Source organism: Mytilus edulis, chromosome 2 (assembly GCF_963676685.1).
Source record: "Mytilus edulis chromosome 2, xbMytEdul2.2, whole genome shotgun sequence".
Taxonomy (NCBI): domain Eukaryota; kingdom Metazoa; phylum Mollusca; class Bivalvia; order Mytilida; family Mytilidae; genus Mytilus; species Mytilus edulis.
The window spans coordinates 104407443-104431990 of NC_092345.1; the positions used below are offsets into that span (position 1 = coordinate 104407443).

Below are 24548 nucleotides of genomic sequence, written 5' to 3' on the forward strand. Positions count from 1 at the left end.
TGTGTTGACATGATTCATTTTTAATATAGCCATATTTATAAATTAACTGTTTAAAAAAAATAATAGTTCGTATAAACAAAGATTTTTTGCCCAATGATTGCAATGAATAAATTACCTTTGCAGAATTTCACACACCCCTTCGTGTATTGTAGGCCCTTAAGCTCCTTATTCTGATATTTATAAATGTTTTAAATCAAGCGTCATAGAGTTGGGTTTTTTTGTAAACGAAACGCGCGTATGGCGTACAAAACTATCAGCTAGGTATCTTACACCCGGTTATATAGAAAAGATCCAGTAAATATCTTAAAGTTAACTCAATCATATTAAAACAAAACAGTTTCAAGTCTCTAGTTCTTTATTTCATCAGAACTACATCGGAATACATTGCAGATATACGTTCCGTTAAACTTATTCCTGCCACAAACTGAAATCCAGGCCAGTCAAGGACGAACAGTTACACAAAGGATTGGCACTGCAAAAAAATAAACAATAAGTGATATTATTGAGATTAAAACATTTTAATTTACATTATTTATATTTTTTAATTACGACCTCATAGACAAATGATTTCATTCTGGTTAGCTACGAAGTGTTGTGATGATATTCGGAATCAAAGTGACATTTTGTACATAGATAATGCGTTTACTAGTTATCTAAGATCTACCAGGGATTAAATTACAAAAATGTACACATAAAAATATTTGAGACCTTGTGTTTTTGTTGTTGTTTAGTTTCCCTGAAATGTCGATCCTGGAAGGTTAACGAATTTCAATTCTCGTAATTTGATAAAGAAGATAAAAAAGAGACATTTGTGTTTAACTGCTGAGTAATTAAATTTTAACCGCCTCTGAACAACTGAGTCATTTCAGTTTACCCGATGAATAATTACAGTTTACCCGATGAGTAATTACAATTTACCCGATGAGTTATTAAAGTTTACCCGATGATTTACCCGATGAGTAATTACAGTGTACCCGATGAGTAATTACAGTTTATCCAATTATTTACCCGATGGGTAATTACACTGTACCCGATGAGTAATTACAGTGTACCTGATGAGTAATAACAGTTACCCCAATGAGTAATTACAGTTTAACCAATGAGTAATTACAGTTTACCCGATGCGTTATTACAGTGTACCCGATGAGAAATTACAGTTTATCCAATGAGTAATTACTGTACCTGATGAGTAATTGCAGTTTAACCGATGAGTAATAGCAGTTTACCCGATGAGTAATTACAGTGTACCCAATGAGTAATTACAGTGTACCCGATGAGTAATTACAGTTTACCCAATGAGTAATTGCAGTTTACCCAATGAGTAATTACTGTACCTGATGAGTAATTAAAGTTTACCCGATGAGTAATTGCAGTTTACGCGATGAGTAATTACAGTGTACCCGATGAGTAATTGCAGTTTACGCGATGAGTAATTGCAGTTTACGCAATGAGTAATTACAGTGTACCCGATGAGTAATTACAGTTAACCCGATTGGTAATTACAGTGTACCCGATGAGAAATTACACTTTACCCAATGAGTAATAACAGTTTACCCGATGAGTGATTACAGTGTACCTGATGAGTAATAACAGTTTACTCGATGAGTAAATACAGTGTTCCCGATGAGTAATTACAGTTTACCCGATGAGTGATAACAGTTTAGCCGATGAGTCATTAGAGTTTACCCGATGAGTAATTAAAGTGTACCTGACGAGTAATTACAGTTTACCCGATGAGTAATTACAGTGTTCCCAATGAGTAATTACAGTGTACCCGATGATTTACCTGATGAGAGAATTCAGTGTATCCGACGAGTAATTACAGTTTACCCGATGATTTACCCGATGAGTAATTATAGTTTACCCAATGAATAACAGTTTACTCGATGAGTTATTATAGTTTAACCGCTGATTAATTAAATTTTAACGCCGAATTAAATCCAGTTTATCTGCTGAGTGCCTGGAGTCGATTTCACAAAAACAATCAAGACTAAGATTGATCGTAAGTCATGAACAATTCAGTATACTTACGACCAATCTTAGTCGTCATTTTTTTTGTGAAATCGACTCCTGATGTTTGTCTTGTCTAATGCGGGGGGTCTAATTATGATATTTAGGTTCCTGCTATACTTACTATTTATAATTAGCAAGCACAAACACATCCTTTTGAATCGTCGGCATGTTGTACACGTGTGTGATATTTAGGTCCCTCTTATACTTACTGATTATAATTAACAAGCACAAACACATCCTTTTGAATCGTGGGCATGTTGTACACGTGTGTGATATTTAGATTCCTCTTATACTTACTGATTATAATTAACACGCACAAACACATGCTCTTGGATTGTTGGTATGTCGAAAACTTGGCACGTCAACTTTGCTAATTTCACCTGTTTAATAGAGTTCAGTTGGTCTGAAAAATAAACGCACATATTTTACTGGCTTTGTATTAACATAACCAACACCACGACAGGTGCCACATATGGAGCAGGATCTACTTACTCTTCCGGAGCACATGAGAACACCCCCAGTTTTTGTGGGGTTCGTGTTGCTTAGTCTTTAGTTTTCTATGTTTTGTCTGGTATACTATTATTAGTCTGTTCGTCTTTTTAATTTTTAGCCATGGTTTTGTCAGTTTATTTTCGATCTATGAGTTTGAATGTCCCTCTGTTATAATTTGACCCTCTTTTAAGTAACAGCCGAAAAGAATTTAACCAAAAAAATCACATATGAAAATTTCGAAAGAAAAGGAAAAGTATGAAAACGCATACATATACATTAATGTCATGCTGACATGAAAAATGGTAATAATCTTGATTGATTTTTACATAAATGTTACACTAGTGAGGTTTTGTTTTGTCAAAACTAAAAACATACAGCCTCTGAATGCGTGAATCTTTCATTTGTTACCAATACCTTCTAATCCAGTGTAAACATCGATCACTCATTTGAAATTCCTACACAGTAAAAACATGATTGGTCTTTCATACCAATATCTTTCACTAATTATAAAGTCTTACCTAGTGGAAACATGTTTGGTCTTTCTACCGAAATCTTACACTAATTATAAAGTCTTACCTAGTGTAAACATCTTTGGTGTTTCGTACAAATATCGATCACTAATTATGAGGTCGTACCCAGTGCAAACATATTTGGTCTTTCGTACCAATATCGATCACTAGTTATAAATTCTTACCTAGTGTAAACATGTTTGGTCTTTCGTACCAATATCCATCAATAATGATAAATTCCTACCCAGTGTAAACATGTTTGGTCTTTCATACCAATATCGATCACTTATTATAAAGTCTTACTTGGTGTAAACATGTTTGGTCTTTCGTACCAATATCGATCACTAATTATGAAGTCGTACCCAGTGTAAACATGTTTGGTCTTTCGTACCAATATTGATCACTAATTATAAAGTCTTACGTAATGTAAACATGTTTGGTCTTTCGTACCAATATCGAACACTAATTATAAAGTCTTACCTAGTGTAAACATGTTTGGTCTTTCGTACCAATAACGATCCCTTATTATGAAGTCGTATCCAGTGTAAACATGTTTGGTCTTTCGTACCAATATCGATCACTAACTATAAAGTATTACCTAGTGTAAACATGTTTGGTCTTTCATACCAATATATATCACTTATTATAAAGTCTTGCCTAGTTTAAACATGTTTGGTCTTTCGTAACAATATCTATCACTAATTATAAAGTATTAACCAGTGTAAACATGTTCGGTAGTTCATACCAATATCGATCACTAATTATAAAGTCTTACCTAGTGTAAACATGTTTGGTCTTTTATACCAATATATATATATCACTTATTATGAAGTATTACCTAGTGTAAACATGTTTGGTTTTTCGTACCAATATCTATCACTAATTATACAGTCTTACCTATTGTAAACATGTTTGGTCTTTCATACCCATATCTATCATTAATTATGAAGTCTTACATAGTGCAAACATTATTGGTCCTTCGTACCAATATCCATCACTAATTATAAAGTCCTACCTAGTAAAAATATGTTTGGTCTTTCGTACCAATATCTATCACTTATTATAAAGTCTTACCCAGTGTAAACATAAATGGTCTTTCATACCAATATATATCCCTAATTATAAAATCTTACCCAGTGTTAACATGTCTGTTCTTTCATACCAATATCTATCACTAATTATAAAGTCTTACCTAGTGTAAACTTGTTAAGTCTTTCATACCAATATCTTACACTTATTATAAAGGCTTACCTAGTGTAAACATATTTTGTCTTTCGTACCAATACCGATCACTAATTATAAAGTCTTACCTATTGTAAACATGTTTGGTCTTTCGTACCAAAACGATCACTTATTATAAAGTCTTACATAGTGTAAACATGTTTGGTCTTTCGTACCAAAACGATCACTAATTATAAAGTATTACCCAGTGTAAACATGTTTGGTCTTCCGTACCAATATCGATTACTGATTATAAAGTCTTACCTAGTGTAAACATGCCTGGTCGTTCGTACCAATATCGATCACTAGCTCTTATCAGCGAGAATTGTTTGATTGTCAAGCAGGTAAATGTAGGTCCAAGGATACTTCCTCCAGCTGACTCTTCTGTCATAGCTCCTACATATAGGTCAATGGCGTCGGCATTACTAAAAATAGTCAAGTATACTATCTCATAGAAGAACTTAGGTATCATGCTTATTGAGTCTTAGAAAAAAGTGCACTACACACATGAGTAATTTATAAAATTTCGATAAAATAAAAGTGTAGGGTCAATTATTCCTGTACTTGTTTTACTAACAGGGTCGAAATCTGATTGAAGCCAAGTCCTACTGAAAATTGATGTCTGTATTACACACTTAAAATACTTGTTCACAATATTACATATATGTTGCTGTTTAAGGCATATTCATTAAAAATGTTGTCAAATTTGCATTGCAGGACATGACAAAGCACAATGTAATAGTATAGCATCTTAAAAACAATATTTAGATTTACTTCCAAAATAAGGTTGATTATGATAATGTTCCTTTCATAGTAGGTTTTGGGGATAATTACTTAACAATTGTCAAAACCTCGCAAAATTGTGTTTTTGTGCATTCATCCGGAGTTAATCATTTAATGACTTGCTCTGAAATAAGTAAAATATTGTTTGAACCCCAAGAACCCACATTAGGTGGTAATGTTATGAATTATTTGAAAGCTGAAAACGTTTGAAAATAAGTCAGGAGAAATTGGCCACATTCTTTGAAGATGTGCTAGAAAATGTTTTAAATGGCATTTTAAGGTTCCTAAAAGTTTAGTGTCCATGAAAGACGCGTTTGTCATCAACAGGGAAATATGTTTCATGTAGCAGCTATATCTTAATATTAGTATTAGGGGAAAACAGGATAACAAAACTAAAGGAACAAATATAGAGGGTCAACGACTGCAATAAAACATACTGCATAATATGTATGGTAAATGGGCAATCCTACATACAAACAAACCAAGAAATAATTGAATAATTTGTTTTGTTACAGAAAAGTTTGAATTAAAGGTCAATTAAAATATTAAAAGAAATCTCTTTCGTTATGATTTGATTCGTCATTTCTTTATAAAAACATACGTCTAGGTAATTTCAATGAGTAAAACCTGAGTTTTAAACATGATTCTACTGTAATAACCTGTACAGATTTCTGAGTGCATTTGACGATTCCCAGTCGTGGTCCTCCAATATAAAATCATCAAAGGACACCGGTTTCAAGCCACAAAAGGTTCGGAAATGATTGTAAGTAGATAACCCATGGTCTCGTCCTCTTTGTATGTTACGGGCAGCCAGATCTTCACCTCCAAACAGATAATTACGGTATTCGTCTTCCATAAATCTATCAATTAAAATACTAAAACATTCAAAACATTACTAATCGTTATACACCCGACGACTTTTCAAAGTTTTAACCAATGAATTGTCTTATAATAAAACGATTTCAGGATGATAAAGTATGCCAGTTTTAAAGGGGAAACTTTAATTCAGATGGATTACTATAAAAACAGAACGGAAGGAAGTCAAAAATAAGTTTGAGCATTGCTGAATTTGCCATTGAAGTTAAGATTGATATTGAATAATATTCTTCACTCGGTACAATACAATTCACCGTCAAATGCAGATCGAAATCGTTCACTGTTGCTGTATTAAAATACGTCGTAGAGTTAAGCCTCGTCCCAAATATTTGAAAAGGGTTTCAAAGTGTAAGTTATTCCTTCTTTTCAGCGAGGATTTTTTTTTATCATTCTTTCATTTCTTGGGATGGTTCAATCAAAGCCAACTGTTCAATGTTTAATATGAACAAAATTTCCGTTTTGTACAAATGAAAACGGAAACATCTAAATTAAAAGAATTTAAAAAATAATACAAACAGATTATCAAGATGTTTGTAAATTCAAAATTGTGAAGTACAAACACGTCAATGAGTCAGCAACCTAAAGAAAAAAAATTACAACAAGACACCTATAAGACAACAAACACATTTAAGTACATATGAATAAAAATACTGAACTCAGAGTAAAATTCAAAACGGAAAGTCCCTTATTAAATGGCAAAATCAAAAGCTGAAACCAATTAAACGAATGGATAACAACCGTCATGTTCCTGACTTGGTACAGGCATTTTCTCAGGTAGAAAATGGTGGACTAAACCTGGATTGTATGAGTACATAGTTCAAACCAACCAATTAATTATGGATTATTTGAAACAGCTGTGATTTTCTGCGATTACATCGTTTATATAAATCTTTATAGTTAATGTCTGTATAACTAGTAAAAGCTTTTTTCTAAGTTAAAGGTTTAACCCACCATTCTTCTTCTGTTCTTTCCGTTGGTAGATATTGTCGATCGTTTGGTTTCGACAACTATCATGCAGTTCCATTTTTATTTAATTATCCTAGGATTTCGGTATTTGTAAAAAATTAAAATAAAACCCCGACCCCAACCCCAACCCCATGAAGAAATCAAAACGCACAGTTCCTTATTAAATGGCTAGATCAAACATAAAATACAAGTGGAAAACAACTGTCATATTCATGTCTTGGTACATGCATTTAGGGTAGAAAATGGGGGATTTAAACAGGTTTTATAGCTTTTAAGACGGTCACATAACATGCCACCACCAATATTAACAACGATGTCTGAATAAAACAGAAATATAATACATTTTGATATTGTTTTGCATTATTGCCATTTTTGATTTGTGAGGACTACTTACCTATCGTTTTTCATAGATTTTTCCCAAGACATCCACCTAACATACGCAGTTAAATTCATTCCACCATTAGCATACAACATCTCAGAACATTTAAACGTATCTATAACAGTATACCAGTCCATAAGACAATGGTCAGCCAGCAAATACGCTTGATGACCAGGCAGAATAGAGTGACCCCATCGAAATGCAGCTGCCATAAATTCGTTTCTGATCTGACCATTGTATGTGGTGTTATAATCATCTTGATATCCAGTATCATTTACACATAGCTTGTTGTTTTTGGAAAGGTAAGGACCTAATACTTCTGGCAGATACTCTTTATAAACAATGTTTTGAAACAATGCTATGAGAATTTTTCTAGCCTCTTGATAGAGTTTCTCGTCGTCCCAATGAGGATTGATTTCAGTTAAATTGTCTGCAATCCAATTGTGCGCTCTTACCATTAACAAATGAGTTGCTCCTATAAAGTTAATATTGTCAACCCTGGGGTCACCTGCAAATTAACAAATGAGTTACTCCTATAAAGTTAATATTGTCAACCCTGGGGTCACCTGCAAATAATTATTTTACTTTGCATCACAATGGAAATTTGAAGCATGTGCCTTTATAATATTTTTCACCTGAGAAAATATTCAACTTATAGTTGTAGGACAGATGCAAAAATAAACTGCATCAAAAGTTCAAACATCTGAAACTAATGGAAAACAACTTTCATATTGCTGATGTAGAAAATCTGGTTTCATAGCTAGCTAGTAACCTCTCTTTTTGACAGTCGCATAAAACTCTGTATTACTGTAAAAGCAGAAATTTTCGTAGGGGATTTAATTTTGTCCATTTCGTGGATAATAATAGTATATATATATATATATATATATATATATATATATATATATGCTGTGTACAAGATGTAAGTATGTACAAATTATAATTTGTACAGAGTTTTTGTACAAGTTATAAGTTTTTTGACACATAGCTTCTTTCACCAGGTGATACAAGTTTATCTTTTAAAATGTATCAGTTTAATGTTTTAAATTCAATTGTATATATGACAACAATGAGTATATACATGTAGTGACCTAGGCCTATCAGACATTAAGACCCGTCAGACAGTCGGTTCAACCGCGTGGGATGTTCGGTTTTTGGAGAATTTATAGGACGGTAACGCTCTTTAAAATTTCCGTCGGTAGACAGTTGCACGGCAACATTTATGTACAATGCAAATATGTTTTTAGTGGAAATAAACATTTTGAAGCTTTTATCACAGTTGATATATTTTGCACAACCCATCGCTTTGGTTTAATGTGGCATTCTCGAACTGAATATATCACCACTCAGTTTGAAAATCCAATTATTCCCTTGAAGAACTTGTGCCGTCAGGAAATAATTCAGCGTAACAAACAGTATCCTGTAAAAGAGGGACGAAAGATACCAGAGGGACACTCAAACTCGTAAATCTAAAACAAACTGAAAACGCCATGGCTAAAAATGAAAAGGACAAACAGACAAACAATAGTACACATGACACAATAAAGAAAACTAAAGAATAAACAACACGAACCCCACCAAAAACTAGGGGTGATCTCGGATGCTCCTGTAAACTATGCACCTATATAAAACACACTTGTTCATTATAGGATACCATTCATCTTTATCCATTGGTACTTGCTATATATTTGTGTGTACACAAAGTCGGCTCAAATGCAAATTTTTTTTAATGAACCATTGGGAAAATATATTGTGTATCGTAAGAGTTCTTCGTTTATGTTAAATTCAACTTTAGTTTATTAAAAGTTGAAAATGTCTAAAAGAAAATAACGTTTATCAAGTTGGTTTTTTTTTCTCTTAACCCTTTGATTCTCTTTTTTTTTCGACCCTGGTGACAATTATGACGCGAAAGATAGACAAAGCTACATGCAGCAGTATCATCAACATTTAGGTTCCGTCTGTGATTAATTTGTTTTAAGACACCAATACCTTTGTCAAACCATCAGGGAATTTTAGGAAATTTAGACAAGGTTTATTACTAAAAGACATTATCAAGAGCAAAACAAAAATGAATATATTTATGTTTCATTTATCCGTATTTTACGGATAAATTAACTTTAGATTTATGAGTTTGACTTGACCACGGGTATCTTCTGACTCTCTTATACATGTTTTAGTTGAAATAAAAACGGTAGTAAATATTAAAAGTAAGATAAGTTCTTTTTATACCTGTTTTTTGACAATATCCGCTTCCGTTTTTCTTTTTCATGGGACATTCTAATGTATCATTTCTTTCTGGTAAAAGATGTTGTCCTTGTTCACTTATTTTAACATTTAGTCTTCCTACAAATATACAAGTTTTGAAAGTATCAGTGAGATTCTCAGTATATCTTATTCGAGGTTGTTAGAAATAACTCCCATGTACCTATGTAAACACTACGTTTTCACTGTGATCTATAATGCGCGATACACATGCAAGGGATCATAGGGGTTCCAAAAATTTGAAATTGAAACAAAATAAATTAAAGCTTTAGAAAATATGATTAAAATATGATAACAATGTCTCGAATCGATAATATGTACACAAGCCATAAGGTTGTTCTGACCGTTCATCTGTTTTGAATTGTCTCTTATTTGTATTGTCTGATTTTTGTCTGTTGTAAATTGTCAGTTGTGTGTTGTCTCTATCAGGATTATTTGAATAGTGTCCATAGCGAGCCATCTTGATTTAGTTTCGCGATAATCATCATTCGGTTTATCAACACGTTTGTTACCTCCTGTTAGGTTTCTCAATTCCTTCGCTTCCTCATCAGAATTACCATACGTAAGAGAGAGATCAATATAAGATGTTTGAAAATTGTTGATTTCTTTATAGTTATCTACAATGAAGAATTATACAGTTAGATATCTTAATTAACTTATTGTTTTACGATCTAAGGGTGCTCATAATCATAAAAAAAATCGAGTTCAAAGATAATTTTCAGCTGTAAGATAGACAATTTTCTCCAAATCTACAATGCAATCACTACTCTGTATGGTAGTCCAGCCCTGGCCTCAGTGAATTATTTTTTTGTTGTCAGTACCTATTAGTACCTTAACTTGTATTGCCATCCAGAGTAGTCCAGCCCTGGCCTCAGTGACTTATTTTCAATTTTTTTGTTGTTGTCAGTAGTCCAGCCCTGACCTCATTGACTTATTTTCATTTTTTTTTTATCTTTTTTATTTGTTGTCAGCCACTGAGGCCCGGTGACAACAAAAAAAATAATAATAAGTCACTGATGCCAGGGCTGGATTACTCTGAATGGCAATACAAGTTAAGGTAACAGGTACGTAAATGGCTTGTCCGGCGATTTTTAAAAGAAATTGTATACACGTAGAACTTTCAAAAAGATAAAAATAAATATAGTTGGTTACCGATCTAATTTCCGAACTCCCTTTCATTATATCAGCCGTTGAAAGGGTGTTGCTGACAGGAAAAAAGAAAAAATCCATGACGTCGCCAAAAGGATTACGCAACGAAATGAATCGGTATTTTAGGTAAAAGTCCAGATTCAAGAGTATTGGTTTTATTTTGCTAGGTCACTAATTCTTTGTAAATCAAATCAAATCAAATCAAATCAAATATGTTTATTTCCTAATCAAATGTATACTTATCTAGAGTGTTATTACTATCTGGTATAATCATGACTTGTATACTAACCTTTGGGATTAGTACTACTTGGTAGGCATCCTTTAGTACCAATAATTGAACGCGTAAAATGTTTACACTTCACTGTGTAATACTGGTCCGAATCCGGTACAGCAATTGTGAAACATCGTTCACTGTAAAAACACGGAAATAATAATTACATAATATTTAACTTATTACCATAAAATATATTAACGTAGATAACACATGGTTTTATCAAGTAAATTCAAGCTAGGATAGCCGAATTTCGAACGAAAAATCAAACATATTTTATCAGTCCAAATGCAATGGCTAATAAAAAACACTCTTCTTTTTATGAAGGCTTTTTTTTTTTAACAACATTATATATTTATTCATCAAATATGCTTGTTACATTGTTACACCAAGAAACCAAGCTTTTCTTGATGCATCCTGTAATATTCCACCGATTGCCCAGGTTAGCAATCAGCTGCTGGTATATATGTATATATTATAATAATATGTATAAATTTCTTGAAATACAATTATACAACATTTTGATACATTATGTTTTATTCTATCAATCGTCTAAACTTCTTTTTAGTGACTTTAGTAATGGATTAAGTTTCATTGTTCTGTTTTCGTTGTATCTTTTTATGTATTCTCGAACAAAAATTTGATAAACATTTACCTTTGTCAATTTCTGATTAGATACATAATATGATTTGTATATGGAAAAACCTAAGATTGTTAGGAAATAATTCAGACCAAAATAATTTATGTCAAAAATTTTATATCCAAAGACTAATTGCTTTAATGATACTCTAAAATTTAAATTTGATTTTATCATTAACTCATGAATACTTTTCCAAAATTTTTCTAAAAATCGACAAGAAATAAAAAAAGTGGTTGTAATCTTCTTCTTCGTTACATACATTACATAGTATGTCATTCGTCTGTTTCCATTTAAACAATAATTGTTTTGTTGGTAATATGAATTGTAAAAGTTTCCATCTATATATTTTTAACTTATTTTCTTCTAAATAATGAAACATGAAAACATATAGTTGGTTAATACTAAGGTTTTCATTAGTTTGTAAAATACGCATCCATTTGCTTACACCAATTGATGGTTCAGTTTTATCTTTACAAATTGACTTATAATAATATATTTGTTGAAAAATTTGAAGCCTCAATGTAATTACCTTTCCAGATTAGTTTCTGTCTAGGAATATTTACAATACTTTTAATAGAACTCTCAGACTGTAACATCTGAAGCCAGTCTTTTGGAATGGCTTTTTTTTAAATATTTATTTCTGCAATCCAATTAATCTTGCATTCTATGAAGGCTTGAGAGCAAATGCAATGCAATTTCCCATTTGATTAATTTTTCTATTGGGCATAACTCTTTTAAAAATAATTGATCGGCACTGATTTTCAAAGTTGCCCCAAATATTGCTGATATGAACCTATGATATAGATTTCACAAAACTATGGTAAGAATTGTACACGTAAGAGACATTAAAATGCAATTTGCCATTAAATAGATATTTCGTTACTCTTTTAAGAATATTTAATCAGCACTGATTTTCAAATTTGTCTTGCTGATATAAACATATGATATAAGTTTCATTAAAATCTAAAAAGAAGTATACACATGAGAGCGCTAACAAAGCAATTTTAAAAAATAACTAAAATTTTCAAGGGGCATTACTATTTTAAAATAGTAGAAGGTCATTATTTTTTTTATTTGTCCGAGACATTGCTGATAATTGTATACTTATAATATAAGTTTTGTGAAATTCAGTCATTCGAGAGGGGACGGACTGACGGAGGCCCAGTATTAATATATATATATATATAGAAGTATATTAAAAGGACCAACTAGCAAATTTACTATGTACCGGATCCTCTAAAATAGACGATACTATATATGCAGATAAGGAAAAAATTATATAAGTCTAAAAATTTGCACAACGGTACTGATATAAGATGTTATTATACGAAGATATAAATCCTGTTAACAAATAAGCCGAAATATTTGTCAAAAAGATTTATAACAACATCTTTGTATAATAATATCTTATATATCAGTACCGTTGGGCAAATTTTTAGACTTATATCCCCGCAATTCGTCGCGCGGGGTACAACCATAACATATTGAATTGTTTAATTGTTAAAATTTTCGGCCAAATAGGAATTTAATTGTATGCAATTCCTTCCTTACAGTCACGAAGTTTGAGATTTAATATACTGCAGCATAATGGGTTAATATAAATAGTGTTTGAAATATTATTGATCCAAAGTAACCAAATCTTTAAAAGTAAAAACGAAAGAAGAAAAAAATACTTACTCGCCGAGATTAGTTTCATTACAGCAATTTTTTGGTTCTGAAATACAAATATACATATATAACTTTTGTATTTCTACCTTTTAAGCTATACTTATGTACATCTTTTATATAGATTAGACCGTTGGTTGTCCCGTTTAAATGGTTTTACACTAGTAATTTTTGGGGCCCTTTATAGCTTGTTGTTCGGTGTGAGCCAAGGCTCCGTTTTGAAGGCCGTACATTGACCTATAGTGGTTTACTTTTATAAATTGTTATTTGGATTGAGAGTTTTCTCATTGGCACTCATACCACAGCTTCCTATATCTATATTTAATTGTCGTGCTATATTTTCAGGCAAAAATAATTGAACGATGTATTTTGTCATTGTGTACCATCAATTTCATTCATTATAAACATGTTTAAAGGATTGAATGAATTGGCTGAATAGAACACTAGGAATATGATATATTAATATTCACGAGAAAAAAAACTAAAAAAAAAGCGCTATTAATGTTTGTCCTTTGATAAAAAGATTGATTGAGACATTCAACACGAAACAAAACCTCAAATTACACTATAAATAAAATTGAGAATGGAAATGGGGAATGTGTCAAAGAGACAACAACCCGACCAAATAAAAAACAACAGCAGAGGGTCACCAACAGGTCTTCAATGTAGCGAGAAATTCCCGCACCCGGAGGCGTCTTTCAGCTGGCCCCTAAACAAATTTATACTAGTCCAGTGATAATGAACGCCATACTAATTTCCAAATTGTACACAAGAAACTAAAATTAAAATAATACAAGACTAACAAAGGCCAGAGGCTCCTGACTTGGGACAGGCGCAAAAATGCGGCGGGGTTAAACATGTTTGTGAGATCTCAACCCTCCCCCTATACCTCTAAGCAATGTAGAAAAGTAAACGCATAACAATACTGCATTTTAATTTAGTCTCCTAGTACTAATATGAGCGAACGTTTTCTTTCTTTCTGAATGATGATTACACAGCACATATGTATTGAAGACTCCGGTATAAGGTCAATAATATACCATAACCAGAATAGAAAACTCTCAAACACTGAAATACAAAACTGAAAAATAATGAAAAAGAAAATTTACAAAGGCTGAAAAAGACAGACAAATAAAAAAAATACAAAACGGACAAATACTGAAATACAAAACTCACAAATACTGAAGAAGAAAACTGACAAAAACTGAAGAAGAAAATTGGCAAATGCTGAAATAGAAAAGTCACAAACACTGAAATAAAAAACTGACAAATAAAACAATAAAAACTCATCCATAGTGAAATGGAAAACTCAGCAATACCGAAATAGAACTAACAAATACTGAAATAGAAAAGTCACAAATACTAAAATAGAAAACTAACAATTACTAAATAGGAAAACTGACAAATACTGAAATAGAAAACTGACAAATACTGAAGAAGAAAACTGACAAAAACTGAAAAGAAAATTGACAAATACTGAAATAGAAAACTGACTCAAACAGAAAACTCAAAAATAATGAATAGAAAATGGATAAATACAGAAATAGAAAACTCATAAATACTGAAATAGAAAACCTTTAAATACTAAAATAAAAAACTTACCAACACTGAAAAGAAAACTCACAAATACTGAGATAGAAAACCTACAAATACTGACTTAGTCTCACAAATACTGAAAAAGAAATCTGACAAATACTGGTTAACTTGATAAAAAAAAAATTATATCAGAAGATTTTTTTTTTAGATATAGCCTAGTGTTAATGTATCTTCATTTTTTGCATTCATGTTGTTTGGCATGTGGGTCTTAGGTCATGGGCTTAAAAATGTCCAACTTGAAGTCTCAGAATTAATACAGATTTACCTTTATGCTTATTGATGAGTCCTAGATCGAGGACAAAAATCTGTCCAAGAGAGATGTTTATTATAGAAAATGTACCTTTGGGTTGTTTGGTGAGTCCTAGGTCGTGGGATAAAAATTGTCCAAGCCACAGAAGAGATGCAGTGTGCTTTTCAGACCAATGTTGATTATGAATGGCATTAAATACTTCGTTGCTGATCTCACGGGCACTTTTCAGGTTTTCTGATCTTGGAATATTGTCGCTTGTGCTAGTTCCTAAAATTCAAGTGATTGATATAATTATATTAGAAATAAGGAAAAAAAAAATCAACTAAAAAAATATAGAAATTATACACTTTAATCAAACCAACTTTAGTATCAGACCACGATTGTGTTTTAATTCAGACGGTGTATATTCCTTAATCCTGTATTAGTCTAAACGTATCAGGACTTAAAGACATGGGTTCTTAGCAATATTTTAAAATAATTTCTAGTGTAGCCTTCTTCATCTGCCTTTCTTCTGGTATTTCAGTGACAATGCACCCTTCTTTGGATCAATCGAGTTTTCGAATTCCCTTTGTGAACTAATTCTCATCCTTTTCATGTTAATGCTTTTGGTACTTACTGAGAATCACGCGTATCTTACCACACAAAAACTGGATATCTCTGCAATGACTATATACCTGTTTATACTTTTAATAATTGTGTAATTGAAATTGATTACCGATTTACCTATCACACTCCGCCGATTTTAACCTCTGTTTTACCTGGAGTAATAATACGAAATATACAAAATTATTCATATCGTTTACCCTCTCTTGAATTGGAACATAATTTTTGACATTTCCCTTTCTCGGTTTAGAGCATACTTTGATATAGACAAATACGCGGGAAAGTTATCAATGTCGGTGTCTTCCATGTTGAGATCCACGTAACTAAACATCCGCTCTCATCCAGTGATTTATACCCGTATAGCGTCTGCAGTTACGATTCATTGCATGTTAAATGTTAAAAACAAACGAGTATTGATACCATTATTAAATCTTCATATTTCTTATGATTTTTTTTCAACACATGGTCCGTCCTTAACGTTTCAGGATACAATTACGTCTATATATCTAGTACCAGTAAGAACAATGTACCAAGACAAAGCCTAAACTGACTATCGACTGCATGTAATCAAAACTGATTTAACTGCGTGTAAACATTGGTTTTAATCCATTGTCATGTTTTTTTATTTGTAGAATAAAGTGTTCATAGATACCAGGGTTGAAATTTTGTACGCCAGGCACGCGTTTCAACTATAGTTGACCGATCGAATCTATCGAAGGATAAAACGTTTTCATGTAGTAATTTTTTCTGATAAAACCATTGCAACATAGACTTCAAATTTACAATTTGATACACGATAAAATCACATACCCGTTTTAAATATAGGATCAAGAAATCGTAACTGTACAGTGTCGGCTGCTCCCCAGGTAGGATTGTCAAGATTATTACATGTACCATCAATTGTTCGATAAGGGGAATCGACACATGGTAGACCCTCATCGCAAGTTCGTGGAATGGTTGTCCCATCAAAATTGCTACAAAATATTTTACATAAACAGCAATACAATTACTACTTGAGTGACAATTTAAATTGTAAAAAAAGTGGACAATACGGATGGTCAGTCTACTTACTCGATAAAGGTGGCATTGACAAGTGGACAATACGGATGGTCAGTCTACTTACTCGATAAAAATGGCCTTGACAAGTGGACAATACGGATGATCAGTCTACTTACTCGATAAAGGTGGCATTGACAAGTGGACAATACGGTTGGACTGTCTACTTACTCGATAAAGGTGACATTAAAAATTGAATAGTACGGATGGTCAGTCTACTCACTCGATAAAGGTGGCATTGACAAAAGGATCGTGCGGATTAAAGTCATGAGCATCATAGTAGACAGGCTTCCATATTTCATTATTGGCATCCCATTTAGTATTTTCTGGAGGTAGATAAGAGCCAGAACTGTTCACTTTGGGTTCTTCAGTTACATTTTTGGGTTCCTCAGTTACATGCACAACATCTGCAAACACACATACAATTGTAAGTCTTAAGATAGCCCATTTGAAATAACAGTTTTATTAACAACAGTGTATATGAAACTGTGATTTTTAACTATATTTATTCCTATTGTTTTCGTTTCATCGAGGAAAGGAAAATTCAACAATTGAACGTCTATAAAAACCATATTCATCTGTCGTCTCGACTCTGTCTATACTGTTTTTTTATATTCACCCTGTACACTGTGCTCAAGTTTCTTATCTTAACCTGTACACTGTGCTCATGTTTATTACATTCACCTGTACACCATGCTCAAGTTTATTACATTCACCTGTCCACTTTGCTCAAGTTTATTATATTCACCTGTGAACTCTGCTCATGTTTATTACTTTTACCTGTCCACTCTGTTCAAGTTTATTATATTGACCTGTACACTATGCTCATGTTTATTACTTTTACCTGTCCACTCTGTTCAAGTTTATTATATTGACCTGTACACTGTGCTCAAGTTTATTATATTTACCTGTCTACTCTGCTCATGTTTATTGTATTTACCTGTACACTCTGCTCAGGTTTATTACATTCATCTGTACACTGTGCTCATGTTTATTATATTTACCTGTACACTCTAGTCAAGTTTATTATGTTTACCTTTACAATCTGCACCACAATAACCTGCATAACATACACAGAATATGGACCCATTGTCTTTTTTCACACATTGTCCATGATTACAAAATGTTTCACCCTCTGTACAATCTATAATGATAAATAATCAAACAATTTAAATATTTGAACGGGTTTTTGTCTTCTTCAAAGAGTTTTTAAGTAATAAGACATGCATGACAATAGTATAGGGTCGTTTTTGGTCTTTTTATTATTTGTTGAGTTGAGCAAGCATTTTCAGGTGAATTTTAGTTTGTTCTTATGTTGTCTTGCTACTTCAGTGTCAAATGATAGTGTGGGCTGAGGTTCAAAAACATATCTTACCCTGTCACTGTCTATGCATTGAAAGTCAAAACCATCGATTTTTTTAAGATGCTTACATTTAAGACATTTAGGTTATGGTTATCTCATTGAAAATCATACCATATCTCCGTATTAGTAAATGGACGACAAGTTAAATATCAAATATGATGATATAGTTTGACTCATTTACTTTGTTTATCTATGCTACGCAAATATTCATAGCCTATACCAACACACCCTTTTATATAAAGAATAAGACTATGTGCTATGATTGTCAATGAGTCTTCTCTACACCAGAGACCAAATGACGAAGCAGTTAACAACTATAGATCATCGTACGGCATTTGACATTGAGATAAACCCATATTTACATATTTACATCACTAGGTCGATGCCATTGCTGGTGGACGTTTCGTCCCCAAGGGTATCACCAGTCCAGTAGTCAACACTTCGGTGTTGACATGAATATCAATAATGTGGTCATTTTTATAAATTTCCTGTTTACAAAACTTTGATTTTTCGGAAAAACTTAAGGATTTTCGTATTCAAGGCATATATTACCTTAGCCGTATTTGGCACAACTTTTTGGAATTTTGAATCCTCAATGCTCTTCAACTTTGTACTTGTTTGGCTTTATAAATATTTTGATATGAGCGTCACTGATGAGTCTTATGTAGACGAAACGCGCGTCTGGCGTACTAAATTATAATCCTGGTACCTTTGATAACTAATTGCATAGTCAGCTATAAAAGGCCCCGAAATTACAAAAGTTAAATAATTCATAAAAGAAAACTAACTGTTTGATTTAATAAAAAATATGTTTAAAACAATACCGAAAAAAATTTGTTATTCATTAAAATCGACAATCACTGAATAACAGGCTGATGACGGTGGACAGACACATACACATGCAGGTGGCGTGATTAAACATGGTTGCTGGTGCCAGACCTCTTACGTTACCTGGGGCAGTTGTTTAACAGTACGCAATTAGTTGAAAAGGAGTGAACTCGTCAGATCGATACAAAGAACAGAAACATTCAACAAAAACACAAGACACATAATACAGATCTGAGAGTATTCGGAGTTACTGAAAGATAGTTAAAAGCCAAAAACAACTACTAAGTTTGTGTTTCTAGTTTAATAAGCAGAGGTTCGTCTTGGCATTACTTCAGTTTCATTCAAAATGGATAGACTGAAATCAAAGTGAAAGAACAAGAACATTCACCCCAGGCAGTTTACCAGATCGACAATAGTGAGAAGAATGTGAACATTCACCATAGGCAGATCACCAGACCGGCAATAGTGAGAAGAATAAGAACATTCACCCTAGGCAGTTTACCAGATCGACAATAGTGAGAGGAATAAGAACATTCACCCTAGGCAGATCACCAGATCGACAATAGTGAGAAGAATGTGAACATTCACCATAGGCAGATCACCAGATAGGCAATAGTGAGAAGAATGTGAACATTCACCCTAGGCAGATCACCAGATCGACAATAGTGAGAAAAATGTGAACATTCACCCTAGGCAGATCACCAGATCGGCAATAGTGAGAAGAATAAGAACATTCACCCCAGGCAGTTTACCAGATCGACAATAGTGAGAAAAATAAGAACATTCACCCTAGGCAGTTTACCAGATCGACAATAGTGGGAAGAATAAGAACATTCACCCCAGGCAGATCACCAGATCGACAATATTGAGAAGAATAAGAACATTCACCCCAGGCAGATTACCAGATCGACAGTAGTGAGAAGAATGTGAACATTCACCCTAGGCAGATCACCAGATCGACAATAGTGAGAAGAATAAGAACATTCACCATAGGCAGATCACCAGATCGACAATAATGAGAAGAATAAGAACATTCACCCTAGGCAGATTACCAGATCGACAATAGTGAGAAGAATAAGAACATTCACCCTAGGCAGATCACCAGATAGGCAATAGTGAGAATAATGTGAACATTCACCCTAGGCAGATCACCAGATCGACAATAGTGAGAAGAATGTGAACATTCATCCCAGGCAGATTACCAGATCGACAATAGTGAGAAGAATAAGAACATAAACCACAGGCAGTTTCTTGGTAGCATTAAAAGAGGGACGAAAGATACCAGAGAGAGGGACAGTCGCATTAAGTAACGGTTGATTTTATTTAGCATATTTTAAATGTTTAGTTATATCAATCCTTAACTGATCATCAATCCGCGCTCATCTCTTGATTACTTGAAAGTTTATTACAGTGGCCACGTGTGAAGCCGAAACATTGGAAAATCTTATATATATTAGAAATGATATCTAGATTGATGCGATATGACAACAAAATCTTTTAACATATCATACCAAGAACTAGCGAGGGCCCTCATGGGGTTTTTGATTATGTGATTACTTGGCCGTTTTTTTAATGATTATTTGATTATTAAGCCAAATATTTCATGATTATTTGATTACCTAGGACTGTATTTTTAGTTTATGATTATTTGATTACTAAAGATAAGCAAATATTTAATGATTATGTGATTATATTGGCAAAAAAATGGTGATTATGTGATTACTAGGACCCCCCCCCCCCCCCCATGAGGGGCCTCACTAGCTTCATGTCGGGTTTTTAATGGAGTTCGTGTTGTTTCTTAATTATTATTTATAACTGTTGTTGTAAATGTCCTTTGGTTTTGTGAGTCTTTGTTTACTCCTTGGTTTTGCTTGTTATTGTCTTGAAAGCATATGACTGATTTAATTGGAATACCAAATGCGTTCTATGTAGATTTTAGAGTTAATCTTTACCAGGGAGGTACGGAGGTCCACATTGAGGATTTGAGATACACGTTTAATATAAGTTTGAAATTCAAATTCACGATCTTACTAGTTCTTTATAAATTACTAATATTAGTATACAGTTTTACTCAATGGATCTAATGTATTATATCCTGTTCATATACATGTTATATTTAAATCGGATACTTAATTCCGAAATATATCTAGCGCAAATAAAAAAATGAAATAGAATGGACGCGCATTGACAGATTCTATAATAAGTATTATAATTGTATTTGCGTCCACCTATTTAACTCATTTGACTGAAATTCGATGGAATCGATTGTTGAACTACCTCACCTCAAATAAATAATCCTCGGATTCTCAAATACATAAAAGAAATGAAGAAAGCCTGATCAACAGAGATTAGGATGATGATGATAATTATGATGATGTGCGTTTTACCTATATTGATACTATACTACGATGGAGAGGGAACGAAGAAAAAACAACAAAGATTAGGATGATGATGATAATGATGATGATATGCGTTTGACCTATGTTGATATCACACTACGATGAATCGTTTTGATCACTTTATAGAATTCATTTTTTTTTAACAATTTGTACGTTTTGATTATAAGAAATAGTTTCCTTTCCAAAAAAAACAATAGTTTTAATTTCAAATCGCAGTCTTCTGAAAGTCAGCTGAGACAATTAAACAGAACAGCCCTTTTGATTAAACAGAAAGGATAATCAAAGACAAAATGACGAAAGACCCCAAAAAACCCCACTTTCATGTTGAATCAGATATAATGTGAGCTCTAAACATGACACAATTCCTGTAAAATTGGGTAATATTATATTCAATTTCTAAGGACCATAGAAATAATGTTGAGATTGATTATCATTCCGAATGACGCGGTGTTTTAATTCTACTTTGAATTTTTATATTGATAAAATTGAGAATAGAAATGGGGAATGTGTCAAAGAGACAAAACCCCGACCATAAAACAGACTACAGCAGAAGGTTATTAATATGTCTTCAATGAGTCTACATTTTAAACTGACATGTTCAGATTATTTCAAAGTGTAATTGTTGAGGAAATAAAGAATTGGGAAGTCAGTTTCAGCCTGCAAAATAGAATAATATTTTGGAATGTTGTAACACAACATTGAGATGGTCACTAAAATAATCAGCTGATATGCTTGTTATATTTCCAAATGTCTTTTGTTTCATGTATATTATAGTATTATATCTCTCAATTACTTACTGTTATCAGTACTGCAGTTCGGATTCGCAATAGTGCTATTGCATATACAAAATGCAGTATCTCCGGAGTTGATCAGAACACAAAATTCGTCCGTTGTACATCCTGGTTCATTTATAGGGTGACAAGCTGAAAAAAATATTGAATAAAACAATTATAATATCTATACGGTTCAAAAGAAAAATATAAACAACATTGTGTTGGTATGCTTTCTTTTGGCGATTTATACTCATGTAAATCAGAATATTGACTTAATCAAGTATGTGTGGCAACCACATTATTTTCGAAGTCAACGTCAACAAATACGGCAGACGACGAACACATATATATATATATATCGGAGAAGAAGAAAATAAAAATCAATAAATCATGATTGCTGAAAGGAGTCAAATATAAGTACTAGAAATATAAAATCACAAAAATACTGAATTTCAAGGAAAATACAAAACGGAAAGTCCCTAATTAACTGGCATAATCAAAAGCTCAAACACATCAAACGAATGGATAACAACTGTCATATTCCTGACTTGGTACAGTCATTTTCTTATGTACAAAATGTTGGATTGACCCTGTACTGGTTTTATAGCTAGCGAAACGAAACAACGCTAGTCTTCGCTAATTTATTTAACACATATTGACTCTTTATTCTTTTATTTAAAAAATTGTAACACTGAATGTAGAATTTTCAGTAAAATATGGTAATTACTTACGATTATCTTCGTCTGTAATGACTTCACTATAAGCTACATGAATTCCTATCGTTAGTATTATCACCAGTGCATTCATTATGCCTTGTTTTGTACGCTTTCTAAGACCACTTATTTCAAGCAGCAAAACGTTAGACAACAGTATATGCTGACGATAGAAATGCAACGACAGCACACAGAAACATCTGTATAGATGGCAACATTTGTTTCAAACAGCGTAGGTTTTACAATATGTGACAAACAATCACGTTTAATTACAATAGTAATCGCTGAGTAAGCAATACATCTTTTTTTAATATCTATACCTGCATGTAATCATATTTTATTTCAATCTTTTTTTCCTTGGGTAACGTTCACTTACCTTTGTTTTTAAGAACATGCTTAAGGAATTTTGATATGAATAAGGTAATACTTTTTGCGAAACGCTCATGTATATTACGTTATCACTATACTGATTTTTTTTTTATTCTGAATTTAAAAATACTAAGTAACTCATCGGATAATAATGTTTCTGAGAAAAAAAATGTAGTCAAATGATAAATCATTGCGTTAAAGTAAAGAACTAGAAAATGGTACGTTAAAACTTAACATATCGAATTACCGTATGATCTCTTTATAGAAGAGGGGCTAAAGATATAAGAGGGACAGTCAAACTCATTAATCGATTAAACTGACAACGCCATGGCTAAAACATAAAAACACAAAAACACAAATAATAGAACAAAAGACACAACATAGAAAACTATAGACTAAGGGACACGAACCCTACCTAAAACTGGGGGTAATCCCAGGTGCTATGGAAGAGTAAGCAGATCCTGCTCCACATGTGGCACCCGTCGTGTTGATAATGTTATTACAAACCCGGTAAATAGTCTTATTCGGTAGGTCACATTCGTGGAGGGAAGGGAAGTAGATTGTTGTTACGACATACGGCACATATCCGATATAATCTGTGAAACGGTTATTCTATAACGGCCAACCAATTCGTGATGGCGTCCATAAAATTTACAAAAGGATGATTTTAACTTCACCATTTGGAAATCTTGGTTAAAGAGTTCCCTTGTGAGTAGCAACCATCTATCGATGAAATCATGATAGGAAATAGAAACTTGGGAATATCGTATTAGTAGATTTGCGTATTAGTGCAGAGTTCTGCACGTATTTTGGAAAACTTACGATAGTCTCTGCTAACTTCTATAAACATAGGCGGAAGATACCAAATGAATATTCAAACTCATCGGTCAATTAAAACTGGCAACGCCATGAGGGTTTTAAAGGGGCATAAGCAACGCGATACATAAAAAATCTAAAGAGGAGGTTTTCAGTTAATAGTTCAGAAAGAGGTTTCGTAGAAGACGTTTGTTCATAGTTAAGAAAGAGGTTTCTTGGAAGACGTTTGTTCATAGTTTAGAAAGAGGTTTCATTGTAGCACCTTGGTTGTTGGTCTTGTTTAAAATATCCATGCATTGTAGGGACGTACCATCGTTTTACAGTATAAATATCAGAGCCTAGGTGGTCGAGTTGTCTAGCGCGTCGTGTAGACAAACATTATAAATTTCAAATAAATTTCGTATTCTTTAAATAGTAAATTATTAGGAAATGAACCGATCATTGATATCAAATGCTATCAAAGAAGTGCAGTTACAAAGTTAGTGATACCATGGGGATGAAACGTCCAACATAATGGGTATCGACCAGGTTAATACCAAAGATAAAACTTTGAACC

General features: G+C 32.8%; 1 protein-coding gene across 1 annotated transcript; it reads right to left on the reverse strand.

Annotated features, from left to right (window-relative positions):
- Window positions 1-337: 337 nt before the first annotated feature.
- On the reverse strand, window positions 338-23055 carry LOC139513773 (salivary peroxidase/catechol oxidase-like). The gene is made up of 15 exons (XM_071302567.1): window positions 22826-23055; window positions 22119-22244; window positions 17768-17875; window positions 16955-17138; window positions 16486-16649; window positions 15163-15339; window positions 13239-13275; window positions 10940-11061; window positions 10014-10118; window positions 9469-9582; window positions 7255-7747; window positions 5678-5878; window positions 4500-4660; window positions 2311-2416; window positions 338-472 (listed from the first exon to the last, which is right to left on the reverse strand). Exons 1-15 carry the CDS (start codon window positions 22899-22901, stop codon window positions 409-411), a joined length of 2238 nt encoding a protein of 745 aa, XP_071158668.1. The 5' UTR covers window positions 22902-23055; the 3' UTR covers window positions 338-408.
- Between the last annotated feature and the right edge of the window lie 1493 nt (window positions 23056-24548).

What these genes read in the sequence shown, in the direction of transcription:
- LOC139513773 (XM_071302567.1), bottom strand. Translation starts at nt 22,901, where the DNA reads ATGAATGCACTGGTGATAATACTAACGATAGGAATTCATGTAGCTTAT. An exon ending in ACTCACCAAACAACCCAAAG is followed by an intron (nt 13,276 to 15,162) that starts GTACATTTTCTA and finishes TTTGTATTTCAG; the next exon opens with AACCAAAAAATTGCTGTAAT. An exon ending in GCACTCAGAAATCTGTACAG is followed by an intron (nt 4,661 to 5,677) that starts GTTATTACAGTA and finishes GACTATTTTTAG; the next exon opens with TAATGCCGACGCCATTGACC.